The 20,045-nt window shown below is 31.9% G+C and overlaps 1 protein-coding gene across 1 annotated transcript; it reads left to right on the top strand.

Annotated features, from left to right (window-relative positions):
• Positions 1-168: 168 nt before the first annotated feature.
• Positions 169-14,755, top strand: LOC111642074 (26S proteasome non-ATPase regulatory subunit 8-like). The gene is made up of 7 exons (XM_023388351.1): positions 169-355; positions 11,457-11,529; positions 11,629-11,731; positions 11,803-11,896; positions 11,964-12,059; positions 12,124-12,309; positions 14,572-14,755. The coding sequence occupies exons 1-7, from the start codon at positions 197-199 to the stop codon at positions 14,704-14,706; spliced, it is 846 nt and encodes a 281-aa protein (XP_023244119.1). The 5' UTR covers positions 169-196; the 3' UTR covers positions 14,707-14,755.
• Positions 14,756-20,045: the final 5,290 nt, after the last annotated feature.

Raw genomic sequence — 20,045 nt, 5'->3', positions numbered from 1 at the left:
TACATCAAATTTAAAATAAAATTAATACATTAAACTGAATTTAAATAATTAATTTCTATCGAATTAATAAATCTATTTAAATATTTAGTTTAAAGATCAAATTAGAGCAATATCCGAACGCTCCTCCGAGATTTAAAAAACGTCACGGAAAATTTAATTTCTATTGGTCGATTGACGTAGTGAACTCTGGCGAGAAATGGATAAACTAAAATCGGTCAATCAGTTCAAAATGGGTACTTCGGGTAGATCGTTCTTGAAGGAAACGATTGTTCCCACTTATCAAAAATTATTTGCGGAATGGAATAAAACACCCCCCAATTTAGCCGTCTGTCAAAGATTGTTAAACGCAATCGAGGTAAGTAAAATTTTACGTGGGTTTTAAAGTACGAGCGATAAGCCTAACTAGGCTTAACGTATGTGCTGAATCATTTTGTCGTCTGCATCTCGTTTCGGACGAACAATCTGATTTATCTAATTTACACCGCAATTAACTATACAAATGATGATTATCGAGCGATTAATCAAATTAAAGTTAGAGTTTAGTCAGAAATAAATAACAAAGGTGTTTATATTGAAAAGTGCAGACGAAAATCGGGTTTCGTATTGTGTTTGTGAAGGTGAATATAATTCGTATGTAGATGGATCCGTGCTAAAACTGCGTAAAATGCCGAAATTTCTTTGTGTTTACGATGAATTGCGGCCTTTTAAAGCTGCTATCGTCAAAGGTTTGAGTCTGTTGAACCGAAGTTTTCTCACAATTCCCAGTTATTTTTCCCCTATTTTTTTAAATGGAGCTTGGATTTGGCGAATTGTTTTCTCTGTTATGAGAAATAATAATAAATATATTTGTTTATATTCCATTTTATTGTTATATTTTGTACATATATTTGTATGCATACATATTATTTGGTATGGCATATCATATGTAACCTGTGTGGCTCTTATGCCAAAAAAACATGAGCAAACAAACAAACTTTCTTTTTTCTTGTATTTAACGTTGAATTTATTCATTTGATGTAGAAGCTATTTTTAGATAAATGTGTGTGTGCAGTGTCTAAAAATAACTTTTATCAATCTTTTTGATTTTGTGTGGGATCTAGTTTTTGATTATGTTGAATGAATAGATTGTGATAATGTACTCGCTTAATGTAGAGAAATTTGATTCGTACTCTGAAATTATGCAAAAAGTTGGATTGGGAGCCTCGTTTCTATTGTTTATGCCGACGGTGTTCAAACTATGGGGCGTGCTCCAAAAATGGAGTGTGAAGATGCTCGTGTGGATGTCGAGTTCTTCCAGTTTCAATTTTAAAAAATATGAAGTATGTAACTTTAAATATAGGTTTTAAAGTATGCTAATAGAACTTTTTTAAAGGATTGTATTAAACATTTGTGACAGGAACCATGTATTTTAAGAAATTGTATGAATTGATACAATTGAATAGTCATATTTTTCCTAATTATTTATTTTTGCGTATCGGTATTGAAGATCTTATTGCTGTTCTGGAGCACATTTTTCACATTTTTGTTGCTTAATATTAAATAAGTATTCATTGACAAATTATATAATTTTTGTTAGTGCTAAGTACAAATATAAGCATTGCCATGAAACCCAATACACTATAATAAATATACCCGATATTTAGCCTTATGTTGTATTGCAGTGGTTGATGCTTTATTAGTGATGAGTATATCTAGAGTTTGGTTTAAAGTGTATGCATTTTTAATATGGTTTCTTGTACATAAATACATACAATGGAAACTCAGTTATCTGAACTTGTTTTTCAGATAATCCAGAAACGCATTTGTTTTTGTATTTTAGGTATATCAGGCACTGTGCATTTAAAGTTTCATGAACTATAAATACTATATTTTCAAATACAGCAATTGCATTAAACTTATTCAAAATCTAATGTAATGTTACATGTATAATGTAGTTTTGCAGTGCTGCAATTCAGATGACGAGCAAAAGTTACATGGTTTTTTCCCTTACTAATTTTTTATATATATATCATACAATAGTAGTTTCAAAGCCAATGGTTAGAGTAAAGTAATACTGGGTGGGGAATTGGTTTAACAATAAAACAAATAAATGACTTTGCCAATAAGATAAGTTTGTTCTTCTATCTAATGCACTAAATAAACTGCTGGAAAAAGAGTGAAATGTTTTGTGAAACTTATTTAAAGAAGTTCTAGCTTTAAGTGCATGGAAGTAAAAATGTCACTGACCATGGAGAAACGTGCTAAGCATGTCCTTTGGTATGCAAAGTTTGAGTGTGTGATGGTTGTAAAACATTAAATTTGTTGTTTATGGTTTCTGGTTTCAGGGAGGTGCCAAACCCAGTGGTCACACCTTGCAATTTTCAGCTGCACAGACAACTGCAACTACAGGAAGCATTAGTTGCATATGTCTTGTCATCATCACATTGTAGGCATTGCATCTCAAGCATGTGACCTTATAATGAACCAATACCTGCTTTTCCTGATATCTTTTACTTTTTTATGTGAAGGAATGTCATTTGCAAATGATAGTACTTTTTACTTAGTTCTTTTGCTATATTTAAAGTAATATTGTCATTACTAAACTAAAAATAATCAACATTTTATACCAGAAATCTATAAAATGGTACAGGTAGCCCTCAGTTTACACCGCAGTTCCATTCCTACAAAAGCCGGCGCAAATCAAATTGGTGTAAAACGAACCCATATTTACAGTGAGGTATAAGGTTAGGTTCTACATAAGTGAAAAATAAGCAAATAATTTTGATTATTAATACAATATAATACAAAATACATATAAATTTTTTATTTTTAAAATGTATTTTATCATAAAATAAAGTGAAATGTTTTTATTAAAAATTTTAGTTTCGGATCTCTTACATTTTATCGGAAAAAAATATCCATCTTTAATTGTTTACATTTTTGTTTTCTTTCATTGAGAATTTCGGAATATGATCAAATAGATGCAATGATGCTTCTTTTTACATTTGCACTTCGCTCCCAATCATTGTCTAACTCACAAAGTTCATCTGTCAAACTTTCCATAGTTGAAAGGATACGTTAACCCGACGTAGAGCTATGGACAAGCGGAGACACTGATTGGTCGACCACCAGTCACCGTAGCACACATATAAGGTCAGTTTGAGTGGGAAATTCAAGGTGGCTAAGGAGAGATAGATATCGTTGGCCAATGAGAAGTAGATTTGTCTCACTAACGATAGTTTGTGATCACCGGAAATGCTACTGCATCGTAAGGTGTTTTCCTAAATGAACTGATACTGGATACATTCATTGACGCTATGGATTCAGACGCCATTTATTGGACTGTTAAGTTTGATAACTTGACTCGTGGGTACCTAAACATTTAGTGTTTTAATATTAATTTAATGCAAATGTATACATACGCAATAATATTAAACAGAAAAACTAAATATATTCAATAAAAATCTTTGTTTTAATGAATGTACAATGTCGTGGCTTGGTAAATACGTCAACAATGAAATGAAAATCAGTCTGGCATAGGGAAAATCAGGGAATTACACCGCGAAACGTCAAATTGTGTAGCGGCGTTATTGTGAATTGGCATAAATTGAGCCAGCATAAACCGAGGGCTACTTGTACTTCAATCAATGCTGAGACATTCACTTGTCTCATGCAATGCCAGTACTCTTTTATCATTTCTGTGATAAAATGAAGAACTAAAATTCTACATGCATTTGTGAGTCAGAATCAGCTTGAACAATCTCTATTTTAAAGCTGTATTGGTATTTTCTCTCTGTCATGACAATAACTATTTTCAAAGTTGCCACTTTGAAAATAGTTATTGTCAAAAGACATGAAAGACATGGCACAGAGGCATTTGCAGATTGGATGCACATTTGCAATCAGTGCAAATAGAACAAACTTTTTGTTCCCAGGTTTTCAGAAGAGGCTTATTAGTTATTGGGAACAGCCATTGCTGTTGCAGTTGTCTGCACGTAAGGTGTGACCAGTACAATTGCATGATGTGTTAGAATTGCACATTTGAAGAAAGAGTCAGTTGTGAAGCCACTTTGGTGGTTGCAAATATGATCCTGAGAAATAAGCCCATGTTTCCATTTCACTGATATGTAGCTTGAGGAATAGTCTATGATGACTGTCCTTGGAGTTGATTCTGCCACACACAAATACCAATTCATTGTTGAACATTACTTGAAGATGTATCCAAAGTGCTACACTTTTGAATAATGACAAAACATTGTTTAATCTAAATATATAAAATTACTTGTTCTGACTGAGTGATTGACTGATTGATTCATCATTGCCCAGAGCAAACTGTTGAACCTAAAGAGGTAAAATTTGATACACAGTTAGGGTACGTCATAAAAACTCACGCTAAGAAGGGATTTTTCGAAATTTCTGTGGGGGGAGAGGGATAGCATTAAGGCTTAACCTGAAGAACAGCTTCTACTGTACTATTTTAGATGCGATTTTTTTGTTTCTGATAGTAATAATTTAATTTCCAAACTTACAACATTTATGTATTACAATTTTTTAACCAAATGTTCGAACCATTTTAAATTTGAATTTGTTATTACATATTGGTTCAATTATAAAACGATTGCAAACGTTCTAGAAAATTGATCAAATTGAAAACATTCGTTTGAAACATTAAAATATTTTCAGTAATAAGGGGTATGTAACGCAAGTAATTTTATATATTTAGATTGTTATAAGTTAAATAATTACTATAGTTGTTGAAATACTAAATATAAATGGTGTTATGATGTTCCATTGTTCCAATTATAAGCGATGGAGCTTATCTCTTTAGAGCAATATCCCTTGTTTTGTATGACACTCAAGTGATGGCCAAAGAAATATGTGAAGAAATAGTGGCTTATGTGATGAATTACTGGGATGATTTTTCAATTATATCACATGATAGTGATGGAAATAATTATAGCAGTTCTGGCGAATACTTCAATGATGTGTCACGATTTCATACTTATGGAAATTTATGTGAGTTAATGTACTTCACTAATGTATTTAATTAGTGAAAATTAGTTTAGACTCGGTTAAAACAGTTTATGATGTAACTAAATGCTTTCGTAAACTGATTTTGTAAGTTTTTTTTAAACTGGAGTCTTTTTTTCATTTCAAGTTTCTTTTAAAGACATTTTAATATTCAATATGACTTAAGTTGAATGTATACAATAATAAATCCTACACAACTACAAGTACCCTCTTATATATTATTTGGGCACTGCATTAAAAATATTATAGCAAGTTTATCACCCCACTGGCTTACTCTATAACACCCAAATTCCATAAGTGAGTCATAATTTCTATTGTTGGAATCTATATTGATGGCATAGAAATCAAAAGGGAGAAAATAATCTTTAAAGAGAAAAATGATATCTTTAACTGATGGAAATGATTAAGAAAGCAAAAGTTAGAAATGATTTTTTTAAATAAAACTGTTGGTGTTAGAACAATAAAAGTTAAATAAATAAATAAATATAGTGTATACTTCGATATCCAGTTTATTAGCAATATTTACATAAAATTATCCAAAATTTTATTACAGTTATGAATTTAATGTACACTGAATAGCAATTGAATTAGGGATAGCTGGCATTATGCAAATTTTGAGTTGTGCATAAGCGTGAAATAAGCGTGATTTGCAGATGAGGTAAACAGCAGTTTGACAAGATAAGGAGTACTGCTAATGGTATCAGTAATAGTCAGAAGTAAAATGGGTAAGAGTAAAGAGCTAAGCACATTTGATCGTGGACAAATCGTCGGGGCCCAACGAATGGGTCACTCCATTTCGGAAGTAGTGGAAACACTGGGATTTTCACGCACCACTGTGTCGAGGTTGTACCATGAGTATGTCGATTCCGGTAAAACCATTGCTGCCAGGGTCAACTGCCTCAGACAACAGTGTGTATATGAGAAAGGTTGTCGGTGGCTAGCCCGCATTGTAACAGTGGATAGACAGGTTACAGTGCAACAGATCACTCGTCAATTTAACACTTGTGCACAGCAAGGTGTAAGCTGCCACACTATACAAAACCATCTCCTCTCAATGGGGTACAGGAATCATTGTCCTATGAGAGTCCCCCTGCTGACTGCACAAAACAGGCGCAATGATTAACATGGGCACAAGAATATTGCCAATGGACTGTCGAGATGTGAAAAATGTTGCCTGGAGTGATGAGTCGAGATTCATTTTGGTACATGCCGATGGCAGAGTACGTGTACGCCATAAACCATATGAAGCGATGCAGATCCTTCCTGCCAGCAGGGGACTTTTCAAGCTGGCATTCTTGTGTGGGGATTGTTCACATGGACTGAAATGGGATCCCAGATATGTGTGACAGCGTTGCTGACAGGTGAATGTTATCGGGATATTCTTGACAACCATCTGCTCCCATTTGTTTGTTCTCGACAGTCCATTACAGAGATTGTCTTTCAACAAGACAATGCACCATGCCATCGTTCCCGAATTGTATCGGAATGGTTGGATGAACATTCTACATACCTGCATGTGCTTTCCTGGTCATCATTGTCACCTAACCTCAATCCAATCGAGCACATCTGGGATGCAATTGAGAGAGATGTTTGCAGCTCTGACCATCTTCCATCTAATCTTCGTAATTTGTCGGAGATTATTCAGGACTCGTGGATACATATGGCTTCCAGTGTCTTGTGGAGTCCATGCCAAGACGAATCGCAGCCATCATCAAGGCGAAAAGTGGTGCTACATGCTACTAAACAGGTATCCCTAATTCAATTGCTCTTTGGTGTATATAGTAATTACACTTAAGTGTTGTGGTATTATCAAAATAAACTTTTAGAAGATGAGAATGTTTGCTAGTACAGGTAACCCCTGTATAACATGGGAGTTATGCTCCAAAAAATTGCCATGTTATGCGAATCCGTGTTATACGAAACGAAGAACTAGTACGAAAAGGGGGGGTTAGGTTCCAAAAATTAAAAAACATACTACTGTATTATATTTTCATAATTAAGATAAATATCTTTATTAAAATTTTCTTAAGTGATACATATTAATATAAATTAAACAATGTTTTCTTCGTCATCACTAAGCACTATTAACCGAGGGCGTTTTCTTTTTGGCAAGATATCCTTATCCTCTGAACATTTTTCTGCATTATCTTCAGATCCATGCTCTACCTTTTGCAAAAAATGTGTTATTTTAGACTTGCTTTTAGTTAAAAGATTTTTATAAATTTCCTTATATGGTGCTAAGTAAGGATGCACTGATAAGCAAAATGGCCAATTACCGAGTGCAATCAGCCGATTACCGATCAGTGTTAATAATTTATTGCGTTAATAGTGAGAGATCCTGGAGTTAATTATACAGTTAATTATAATGTGGAAAAAACCTCATACAGTCTTCCTTGGGTCAGGTAAACAACAGACGATCGAATATCCTCGCAAAATCAACAATCTCGTCTAGTTTACATCTGTCGAACGTTTTCGGTCTGATTCACAAACCTTCATCAGGATCGAATTATCAATCGAAATATATTTCAAATTTGCATAACGGAGATTCCAAACTGCACGTTCTTCTCGATTGCGCATGCTCATAAATATAATTTTATAATTTTAAAGTTGCCGCTTTCCATGCCGACGCTATTTTGTTCGATTCACGGAAATTTATATTACGCCCTTTTTCTTTGCTCTTGTAAATGTGCCAGGCTTCTGCATATTTTAGATGTTTTATATTTTTCACTTTTTGTATGACANTAAAATAAATCTCAACATGCACAGAAACTTCGACATTGTTTATAAAGCTTAAGTGTTAGTGTTTAACAGAAACAAAATACATTTCTTTAACCGTTGATATTTGGACAGCAACTACAAGCAATTTTCTTTTTTTAAGTGTAACAGCCCACTGGTTTAAGGATGATTTTCAGCAGGAAAGAGCTGTTTTGCAAATTGTTCCCTTTGAAGCTACCCAAATCAGTGAACAGATAAAAATTGTTCTTGAACAGTATAAGTTGACAAGTGATAAGATATTCTTAGTACTGAGAGATTTTGCAGCAAATATGGTAGCTGGAATTAGGAATTGCAACTTAACTTAAATGAATGCACATTTTCTCAACAAGATGTGAAAACTATAATGACAGTTAATAGAAATATTGTCACACATTTTAATCATTCTGGTGTAGCTGTAATTGGAAGACAAGTTAGGTTTGCAGAAACATAAATTAATTCAAGATGTTCCTGCTCACTGGAATTTTACATACTACATGGAACAGCAAAAAGCCCTTGTCAAATATGCTATGGATAATAAAATTCCTACGTTGAGCCCACCATCGGTGGTCTCTTGTTGAAAAAATTGTTCTACTTTTAAAACCATTCAAAGAAATTGCTTTGGAAGCCAGCAAGCGAGAAACCACCTCATCTTCAATAATTCCCACAATAAAGACTCTGAAATTAATCTTATCAAAAGCAAAGAGCAGTAGTTCCATAAGTAGCATTAATATCACAATAGAAGAACTAGAAAATCCAATAAAAAAAAAAAGATTTTCAGCATGTATAGAAAACAAGTCTTTATGCTTGTCATCTTTATTAGATCCAAGATTCAAATTGAAATTTCAAAAAGAGGATATGGTAGAGGAAATAAAAATATGGGCAATTGATAGCTTAGATGTTGATAATTCAAAATCTCAATAAGAATTAAATTCTGAAGCTTCTGCCCACCAGTAGCCAAGTGATCTTCGTACCCTGAACACTGCAAGTTCGGTGATGGGTTTGCACCTCGTTCAGACGGGCTAACCATGTGGAGTTTTCTCCACATCTGTAATGCCTAAATAGGGGCCAGTTTCCCTTAAAAAGACCTCCAGGAAGGCATTCCCCTAGGCAGATCGCCTAAGTGTTGCATTTCCATAACTAAACTAAACAAACAAACTAAAGCTTCTACTTCTGGAGATGATCAAGATGGAGGTGAATCTCTAACTTTTTCTGATTTATTTGATGAATTAGCTTCTGGTAAACGAAAAAATGAAGAATAGCATGTTTCTAAAAAGAAAGAAAAAACAAAAGAAACGAACTAACATTTTGATCAAGAATTAGAAACATATTTACATTTACCTCTTAAACAAAGACATGGTGACCTATTTTTGTGGTGGAGAAGCTCAAGAACTTTTTCCTAAATTGTAGATTGAATTACTTTAGTTCCTATTTGCATAATCATTTTTGCTTTAGCTATTGTTCGCTATGTAACTTCGGGTAAATTATGTCACTCATAATTGCCGTTTTATAATTTTTAGAACATCATTCTAATTCAGATTTGTTTTATATTCCATCCACATGCTGCTTATAATTTTAAAATTGTTCAAAAGCGTAAAATATGATAGCTGTTGTATTCAATATTTGCCTGATGACAGTAACTTTATGGTACTGAAAGTACTAGTGAACATTCTCATTTTCTAAAAGTTTATTTGGTAATGCCACAACACTTAAGTGTAATTATTATATTACAAGAGTTGGCGTGAAGTGCAAGTTATTTTATTATAGAATTTAATGTAAGCAGAACAACTTTCTTGTTGAAATATCTTGAAAACTTTTGTTAAAAATGTAATGTTTAATTTTACAATTTTTATTTTAAAAATAGCAACATAAGATTTAAACATTGTATTGATTTTATCAATGTCTACTGATAAAAATCAATACAAGGGGTTAACTGAGATAGTTGATAAAATATATTGATTTTTCTAGACTGCAGCTCCTCCAGGATTTTCTAGAGATAAGAACAAAATTTTGTTAACTTGTTGAAACTTGCATGTTATTTTACTTGTAATGAAGAAAGGTTTGTTTGACATCTCATTACTTTGTTAACAACATCAGACAAAACTAACATATTGTATTTATTTTATAGCATAAACAAAAATATTACACATTTTTTTATCTGTGGTTATATCCTTTTTGTTAGCCATTTTATAAGATTCCACACTTGTGGGAATCTTATAAAATGGTTAATTTTACTTAAATTTTTCTTTAAAATTTTACTTAAATTGTTTCTAAAACATTTATATATATATATATATAAAAGTTCTTCAAAAATATTTATATAATAATTAAACAACCAGACTTTCAGACTTTTTTTAAGTTAGAGATAATTTTGTATTTACAGATTTAATCATTTATCACATCTGACATCCTTATTTTATATTACTGAAACTTTTTGGATTATGTATTAACAATTTTTATGTTTAAAATATGTAGTGTTAATTTACTATATTATTCATTTTTACATATTTTAAACATAAAAATTGTTAATACATAATCCAAAAAGTTTCAGTAATATAAAATAAGGATGTCAGATGTGATAAATGATTAAATCTGTAAATACAAAATTATCTCTAACTTAAAAAAAGTCTGAAAGTCTGGTTGTTTAATTATTATATAAATATTTTTGAAGAACTTTTATATATATATAATAAAGATTACATATGTTATGGACAAAGTGATTGATGCGGGCATCAGCATAGCACATACATTAGCATTTGTAAAAATGAAACTTAGTAAAAATATGTAAGATTGTTTAGTAAATGTTTTATGTCGGAAGTCTTTGAATTCCCAATTTATTTATCCTCTTGGATCAAGGCATTGACAAGTCATCAAAATATCAACATTTAAATAAAATGGCAGGAACCTTTTTCCATGTTTTTTTTTTGTATTTCCTATTTTATGAAGATTTTTTTGTATGTATCAATAGTAGATTGCATCTGTTCAGTTTTATGCAAAGGATCTTGTATAACTTATCCCTTCACAGTTCCCAATAAATTAGCATTAATTCTAAGCAATCATTATATTTATATTAATTTTGTTGGTATGCATTACAAATCACAATAGCCTCAATAGGGCTAAATGGCAAAGGGACTTTTGTATATGGGTACTCAACATATGCATATAATTTTTTAAATGGCCTTCTCAAACAGATTTAAATATATCTGTCTTATTTTTGTACTTAGGATGGGCTCTTGAAATTTATTATGTGAAAGTTTCTATTAAAAAAATTATATGTAGTCAAATCTTTTTGCTTCAACATTATTCGTAAATTAAAGACCCATACTGTTTCACTTTTGATAGCCATTTAATTGCTTTCAGATTATATACAGCATGATCATAACTATACACTTTAAAATACGTTGCCTAACAAATAATAATTCTATTGCATATAAAAACATTATAAAACTTTTTATATTTAGTGAAACCAATTTGACTGAATTAAAAAAAATTTGTCTAGAAAATTATCCTATTAATAAAAGTAATAATCCAATAAGGTTTTTTTTGTAAAGATATTAATTGCAAACAATAATTCTGCAATTCTTATCTCTCAAAATATTTTTTATGAATTAATCTTTTAATTATGGATAATTAAATGGAATTTTTTAAAAATAGAATTTTGTTATCCTATTTCATAACTTTTACTTCTATTTCAGGTTGAATTGACAAATATATCTTTCTTGCCAACATCTCAAACTTCAATTGATAAACAAGAGCTGCTTATTACACGTAAGAAATAATTTTGTTCTAAGTGATACATCTTTCTTCCATTAAGTAATATATTGTAGAAATAAAAGTTAATAAAAGCAAACTATTTTATTTCTTTAGGTGACACTTTGGAAATCGGAGCCAGATTGAGCATTGCCACGGCCGACATTCCGTCATTCGAGCGTTACATGGCACAATTGAAATGTTACTATTTTGATTATCAGTAAGTAACATTTGGAAAACAACAAAAGTTAATGTATGTACATAAATTGATGCATTTTAATTTATTTATAGGAATGATGTTCCAGATTCAAATTACAAGTATCATCTTCTGGGTCTGAATCTTCTTCGCTTGTTAGCTCAAAACAGAATGGCTGAATTCCACATGGTAAATTGAAAGTTGCAAATAATTTAAAACTTTATTATTCATAATTTAATTTAGAATTTATCCGAAGGAATTAGAACTTTTGCCGTTTCGTGAGCTCCAAAATATTTACATTCGACATCCCGTATCTCTAGAACAGTATTTGATGGAGGGTAGTTATAATAAGGTAAGAATTTTCTGAATTTTAAAAAAATTTAAATGAAATAGATTAAACTGGATATCACTTTCAGATATTCTTATCGAGAGGAAATGTTCCAGCCAATGACTACAAGTTTTTCATGGACATATTACTGAATACAGTCAGAAATGAGATTGCAAGTTGTATCGAGAAGGCTTACGAACAGTTGGCTTTTACTGAAGCGAGAAGGATGCTGTTTTTTGAAACACAAGACAAAATGGAGGAATATGCTAGAGAGGTAAGCATGTTTGCATTTTTCTCAGATAAAAATTTTGCTAAATATTCATGCAAATTCAACACACACCATTTCAATTATAAAAAGTAAAATGATGTGTATTTGCTGTTTTAAGTTCATTGAAATGGTTATTGTTTAGGGCCTGAAAATGGATTAATTCACTTTCCATTATTTCTAATGATGGAAAATTACTTCAGAGTTCAAATAGCCTCTTGGAAGTACGAGACACAACAACACGGTGCCTCTCTCGCACTTCCAATATACTATTAATACACACAACTGGATCTTAATGCATGTAAGTTCATTGATGTTTCTTGGGTATTTCTGGTACATTTAACTTTAGATCAGTTTTTCAACTTTTTTCTCATCATGTACTGGTAAAATTATGGATAATTTTATCTGGACAAAGTAATTAAATGCAACTATGAATTATGCTTATTTATTAAGTTTATATATGCTTAACTAGAGTTACTGTATGTAACAACTACTATTTAAGTGTCATTTGCAATCAACTGTGCTAGCTTCAGTGTGCAATTCTGTTGGCATCGTTGATCTCCTGCATCCGCCATTTCATTTTCCTGTCTGTTGGTCCTTATTTTTGATATCATTGAATGAGATTGTCCAGATGTTTAGCACTCCAAATCACTTCTTTCCCTTCTTTGTGAAATACATTAATTTTGACCGTGATCCTTTCCATATCCCATTTTTAATGGTAATTACTGTGCATTCTATTGACCCTTTCTTTTCACTTATATATTTATATGCAAATTTCATGATTCTGATCATTAAATTCTTTGTAATTAGTTCCAATTGGTACATGTTCTGTTAATGTTGGACACCCTATTTTTAGCAATAGAAATTTTCACAGTATCAACTATTATTATACAAGTACTTGGAAAAAATTTAACAAAGTGTCTAGGAACTCAGTGATTTGCATGAAAATATTAATAATCTATATTATTGTTGGACAGACTATAATGCCATTTGTATTACAATCACTATGTGATTATTGGCCTAAGATATAAAATTGAATGCGCTTGTTGGGTAACAGTCTGCACTTAACGGATAGTTTATTTTACTGTGGTTCAATCTCTTTCAATAGTGTATTCTTTCTTTGATCTATGGATTCTAGTGTTGTCTAATTACAATTGCTAAAGATAACATAGTGAGCGTGACCTTTCTGAATATCCACACTAGTTTTCCAATACGAAACAGCTATTATTGCTGTTATTCAATACTACAAAATAAAAAATTTCTAATAAAATTTTTTTTTATTGCATTTAATTGTAACCTTATCCCAACTAAAGAGAGTTTATGCAATTTCCTATTTGGGAACTACCAGTCTAGATCAGTGGTGCACAAACTATTTTCATTTCTGATCACTCCCATTTTGTGTAAAATTTTTTCATGACCCCTAGATTGTTGAAGAGAAATTCATGTAGTCTTAGTTAAGCAAAATCCCAAATAGAATTTCATTTTGTGTTTCTGCCTTTAGAGGTCTGAATAAAAAATTAATTTTACTGGTACCTGATACTTGTTGAAGAAAAGCCTTGTCTTTTTTATTTTCAAATAAATTTCTTTGAGTTTGGCAACCCCAAAAAATTTTATTGCAACTTCTCTGGGGGTTGCACACCATTGGTTTAGACCATCGGGGCTTTATCCTTTCCCATTCACTTATCGGCAAAAAATATTTTTTCACATAATGATAGAGCTAGAGAAAAGTAGCAGAAATTTGCATTATATAGCATTAAGAATGCATTAATTGTAATTCCAGCTCTTGCTGGGGTATTAGATATAATTAGTGATCAATAAGTCTGTAGCTTGTTGGCATAACAAAGTCTACACCTGTGTAAACAAAGAATTTTTTCTTAGTGAAAATGTATTTTGTAACCTTTGGTAAAAGTTTGTCATCTTTTACCAGTTCTGTTGATAATTTTGCACGAGCTCTCGTCTCTCTTACATGCTTGCGCACACACGTCATTCTTATCAGATAAGTGTATTCTGAGTGAAACATCTGTGCTTCCTTGGATCATTTACCAGCTCGATTTGGAGTAGAATGAGTAGTTGTGAAAGAGCTGATGTCTCATCTCATTAAATTTTGGTATTGAAATAACAACACTAGAATTATTAATGTGCAACTTAATTTACTGTAGATAGTGTTCCTGGCTTGGCCGCAGAGCCAGTGGAGGTGTATTGTTCAGTTGGAACATGGTTTTGGACATACAACCTATCACACTTATTCTACTTTTTTTCTTTCTATTGTAGAGAGGGTGGAAAATGGACAGAGACAACCGTTTCGTGTTCATCATGGAAGTGAAGCAGTCTGACACGAACATCCCGGCCTCGGAGCTCGCGTCCCAAACTATACAGTACGCCAGAGAGCTAGAGAAGATCGTGTAACGCAAATTTTTTTTATTTCTTACAAATAAAAGTTTTGTTCTAATTTAAATCAAAAAAAAGAAATACAAATGAATTAGACGGGTTTGTAGTCCAGTTTCGACTCTAGTTTCTTGTTGTCTGCCACTTTACGGACGGCCTTCATGAAGTCTTCTTCGATGACATATTCTCGGTCGGCGCGGATGGCAAACATGCCTGGAAAAACAGAATTCAAATTAGACCAAATATTTGCATATGCAAGGAAAAAATGATTATTGTATAGAAAGTGAATAAGCATGGAAAGAATGTTTTTTACAATGACATGTGAAAGTGGATAGTTTTGAAAAAATTTAATGCTTTAATCATCCAGACTAGCTGCATCACAATGGGTGGTATCAAATTATTGTTGTTGAAGCCTTCCAATCCTTGCAAGAGCTGTCAAAGTTCGTTTTCGACCTCCTTAGAGGCTCTGCAAGATAAATCTTTTAAACTTGAGACTCCTTTTAGACACACACACACACAAAAAAACCAAGCTTGGTCAGGCTGATCTGATTAATATTAGCACGCTCCACAAAAGCAAATCAATTTTAACATTTTATAAATTCTTGAAACCAAGTAGTTGTTCAGGATGCACAATAAATGGATTGAATAGAACAAAACACTTAGGTAACAAAAGTGAAGTCATTGTGCATGTGCATCTGACAAACAGACAGACAAAAGTCATAACATAAGCACTTTGCTTTTTAGCGTGCTCCACTATAGTAGTAAACTAAGCAAGGGACCTCCAGAAAACCTACAAAGAAAAACACTATGGCCGTGAAATGAGGGGACTCAAAGTGGTCGTTGCCACTCTCGGAAGATACACTGCACATAACACAGAACTTTGAACTTTTTACATTCAAAATGACAACTTAGACAAAATACCTTGTCTATGGTTTATCGATCTAGTTCCAACTTATGCCAATATTGATACAACAGTTAGGCATTTTGAAGTTGGTTTACCTTTTGCTTACAGAAAATAATCTCCAAAAAATGACCATAGGTTGTTTTGCATTTCTCGATTTGCTGGCGACCGGGAACAAAACTCTCTGAGTAACAAGAACATGTAGCCCAAAAAATCACTTTTGAACATAGATCAAAAGATAAATGCTCTTTGCCTCTAACTTCATTATTTAAGTGGTTGTGGACATAAAAATTACTATTATTTAACATCTTATAATTATCTTTGATTCAATGGCGACTTCTACCCACTATCATTTTGTTTCCCTTTTACAGCAGTCTTTTATGTCAACAATCCATATTTTAAAGGACTCACGGAAGAGTTTAACATAGTGGTCATTTATTAATGAACGTATTTGTTAAATGGAAAAAGCCTTATTTTTGGGAACGAGAACATTTTTCTTTTTATATTGTAAATGCCTGTAAATGTAGGTAGAAGCATATCTGTCAAATTTTCAAAAAATTTTTCATCCCAAAACATAAAACAAAGTAGAGGTTTGCTCACACAGAATCTCATTCCCATTGTTGATGGTTTTTGAACTGAGAAATGCAAAAAAAGCTGATGGGTCAAATTTTGGCACTCTATTTTTCCAGAATTTTAAAGCATCGTAAAGAAAACTTTACATTTTTGGCACCACAAACTACCACCGTGTCGATTTTCCAATCCCTCTGACTCTGTTTTAACGAAGATGACCAAGAAACTAACAGTATTATTATATTTAACATCTCTAAATCACAAGATCTTATTTTGCTTTCTCCATTTTTGAACAAGTTCGAAAGCCAGTGAAATCGACTTTAAAAAAATAAAGCCATTGGTGTGCTGTAACCTAATATAAATGGCCTTTGAGGTTCCAACACTTTACCTTTCAAAAAAAATTAAAAAATTGCAACTCACAATTGAGCGGCCGACAAAAGATTTTTGTGGCTCAAACCTCCAATCTATCATGTGCTTCTAGTTGTCATTAAGGATTTATATTTCTCTTAACAATGTAGTAGTAGAAGTGGTCTTTTTGTAAAAATGTATCATTTTTTTTTTTTTNAAAATTTTTTTAAGTGATACATATTAATATAAATTAAACAATGTTTTCTTCGTCATCACTAAGCACTATTAACCGAGGGCGTTTTCTTTTTGGCAAGATATCCTTATCCTCTGAACATTTTTCTGCATTATCTTCAGATCCATGCTCTACCTTTTGCAAAAAATGTGTTATTTTAGACTTGCTTTTAGTTAAAAGATTTTTATAAATTTCCTTATATGGTGCTAAGTAAGGATGCACTGATAAGCAAAATGGCCAATTACCGAGTGCAATCAGCCGATTACCGATCAGTGTTAATAATTTATTGCGTTAATAGTGAGAGATCCTGGAGTTAATTATACAGTTAATTATAATGTGGAAAAAACCTCATACAGTCTTCCTTGGGTCAGGTAAACAACAGACGATCGAATATCCTCGCAAAATCAACAATCTCGTCTAGTTTACATCTGTCGAACGTTTTCGGTCTGATTCACAAACCTTCATCAGGATCGAATTATCAATCGAAATATATTTCAAATTTGCATAACGGAGATTCCAAACTGCACGTTCTTCTCGATTGCGCATGCTCATAAATATAATTTTATAATTTTAAAGTTGCCGCTTTCCATGCCGACGCTATTTTGTTCGATTCACGGAAATCGCATGGAAAGCGGCAACTTTAAAATTATAAAATTATATTTATGAGCATGCGCAATCGAGAAGAACGTGCAGTTTGGAATCTCCGTTATGCAAATTTGAAATATATTTCGATTGATAATTCGATCCTGATGAAGGTTTGTGAATCAGACCGAAAACGTTCGACAGATGTAAACTAGACTGCATTTTAAAGGTATAGTGAATTTTTGTTAAATAGTAATGCAGTTAGAGATAGAATGAATAGAATCAACAATCTCGTTTTTTGTTTGAGAAAGTTTCTAAAATAAATCTCAACATGCACAGAAACTTCGACATTGTTTATAAAGCTTAAGTGTTAGTGTTTAACAGAAACAAAATACATTTCTTTAACCGTTGATATTTGGACAGCAACTACAAGCAATTTTCTTTTTTTAAGTGTAACAGCCCACTGGTTTAAGGATGATTTTCAGCAGGAAAGAGCTGTTTTGCAAATTGTTCCCTTTGAAGCTACCCAAATCAGTGAACAGATAAAAATTGTTCTTGAACAGTATAAGTTGACAAGTGATAAGATATTCTTAGTACTGAGAGATTTTGCAGCAAATATGGTAGCTGGAATTAGGAATTGCAACTTAACTTAAATGAATGCACATTTTCTCAACAAGATGTGAAAACTATAATGACAGTTAATAGAAATATTGTCACACATTTTAATCATTCTGGTGTAGCTGTAATTGGAAGACAAGTTAGGTTTGCAGAAACATAAATTAATTCAAGATGTTCCTGCTCACTGGAATTTTACATACTACATGGAACAGCAAAAAGCCCTTGTCAAATATGCTATGGATAATAAAATTCCTACGTTGAGCCCACCATCGGTGGTCTCTTGTTGAAAAAATTGTTCTACTTTTAAAACCATTCAAAGAAATTGCTTTGGAAGCCAGCAAGCGAGAAACCACCTCATCTTCAATAATTCCCACAATAAAGACTCTGAAATTAATCTTATCAAAAGCAAAGAGCAGTAGTTCCATAAGTAGCATTAATATCACAATAGAAGAACTAGAAAATCCAATAAAAAAAAAAAGATTTTCAGCATGTATAGAAAACAAGTCTTTATGCTTGTCATCTTTATTAGATCCAAGATTCAAATTGAAATTTCAAAAAGAGGATATGGTAGAGGAAATAAAAATATGGGCAATTGATAGCTTAGATGTTGATAATTCAAAATCTCAATAAGAATTAAATTCTGAAGCTTCTGCCCACCAGTAGCCAAGTGATCTTCGTACCCTGAACACTGCGAGTTCGGTGATGGGTTTGCACCTCGTTCAGACGGGCTAACCATGTGGAGTTTTCTCCACATCTGTAATGCCTAAATAGGGGCCAGTTTCCCTTAAAAAGACCTCCAGGAAGGCATTCCCCTAGGCAGATCGCCTAAGTGTTGCATTTCCATAACTAAACTAAACAAACAAACTAAAGCTTCTACTTCTGGAGATGATCAAGATGGAGGTGAATCTCTAACTTTTTCTGATTTATTTGATGAATTAGCTTCTGGTAAACGAAAAAATGAAGAATAGCATGTTTCTAAAAAGAAAGAAAAAACAAAAGAAACGAACTAACATTTTGATCAAGAATTAGAAACATATTTACATTTACCCCTTAAACAAAGACATGGTGACCTATTTTTGTGGTGGAGAAGCTCAAGAACTTTTTCCTAAATTGTAGATTGAATTACTTTAGTTCCTATTTGCATAATCATTTTTGCTTTAGCTATTGTTCGCTATGTAACTTCGGGTAAATTATGTCACTCATAATTGCCGTTTTATAATTTTTAGAACATCATTCTAATTCAGATTTGTTTTATATTCCATCCACATGCTGCTTATAATTTTAAAATTGTTCAAAAGCGTAAAATATGATAGCTGTTGTATTCAATATTTGCCTGATGACAGTAACTTTATGGTACTGAAAGTACTAGTGAACATTCTCATTTTCTAAAAGTTTATTTGGTAATGCCACAACACTTAAGTGTAATTATTATATTACAAGAGTTGGCGTGAAGTGCAAGTTATTTTATTATAGAATTTAATGTAAGCAGAACAACTTTCTTGTTGAAATATCTTGAAAACTTTTGTTAAAAATGTAATGTTTAATTTTACAATTTTTATTTTAAAAATAGCAACATAAGATTTAAACATTGTATTGATTTTATCAATGTCTACTGATAAAAATCAATACAAGGGGTTAACTGAGATAGTTGATAAAATATATTGATTTTTCTAGACTGCAGCTCCTCCAGGATTTTCTAGAGATAAGAACAAAATTTTGTTAACTTGTTGAAACTTGCATGTTATTTTACTTGTAATGAAGAAAGGTTTGTTTGACATCTCATTACTTTGTTAACAACATCAGACAAAACTAACATATTGTATTTATTTTATAGCATAAACAAAAATATTACACATTTTTTTATCTGTGGTTATATCCTTTTTGTTAGCCATTTTATAAGATTCCACACTTGTGGGAATCTTATAAAATGGTTAATTTTACTTAAATTTTTCTTTAAAATTTTACTTAAATTGTTTCTAAAACATTTATATATATATATATATAAAAGTTCTTCAAAAATATTTATATAATAATTAAACAACCAGACTTTCAGACTTTTTTTAAGTTAGAGATAATTTTGTATTTACAGATTTAATCATTTATCACATC

This window comes from Centruroides sculpturatus, unplaced genomic scaffold (assembly GCF_000671375.1).
Source record: "Centruroides sculpturatus isolate CEXI.00-Female unplaced genomic scaffold, Cexi_2.0 scaffold130, whole genome shotgun sequence".
NCBI classification, from domain to species: domain Eukaryota; kingdom Metazoa; phylum Arthropoda; class Arachnida; order Scorpiones; family Buthidae; genus Centruroides; species Centruroides sculpturatus.
This window is presented reverse-complemented; position numbering and strand designations above follow the sequence as displayed.

Excerpts from the sequence above, each read along its gene's own strand:
- LOC111642074 (XM_023388351.1), top strand. The coding sequence starts at position 197 with ATGGATAAACTAAAATCGGTCAATCAGTTCAAAATGGGTACTTCGGGT. Across the intron at positions 356-11,456 it reads GATTGTTAAACGCAATCGAG|GTTGAATTGACAAATATATC; the intron begins GTAAGTAAAATT and ends CTTCTATTTCAG. Across the intron at positions 11,530-11,628 it reads ACAAGAGCTGCTTATTACAC|GTGACACTTTGGAAATCGGA; the intron begins GTAAGAAATAAT and ends TTATTTCTTTAG.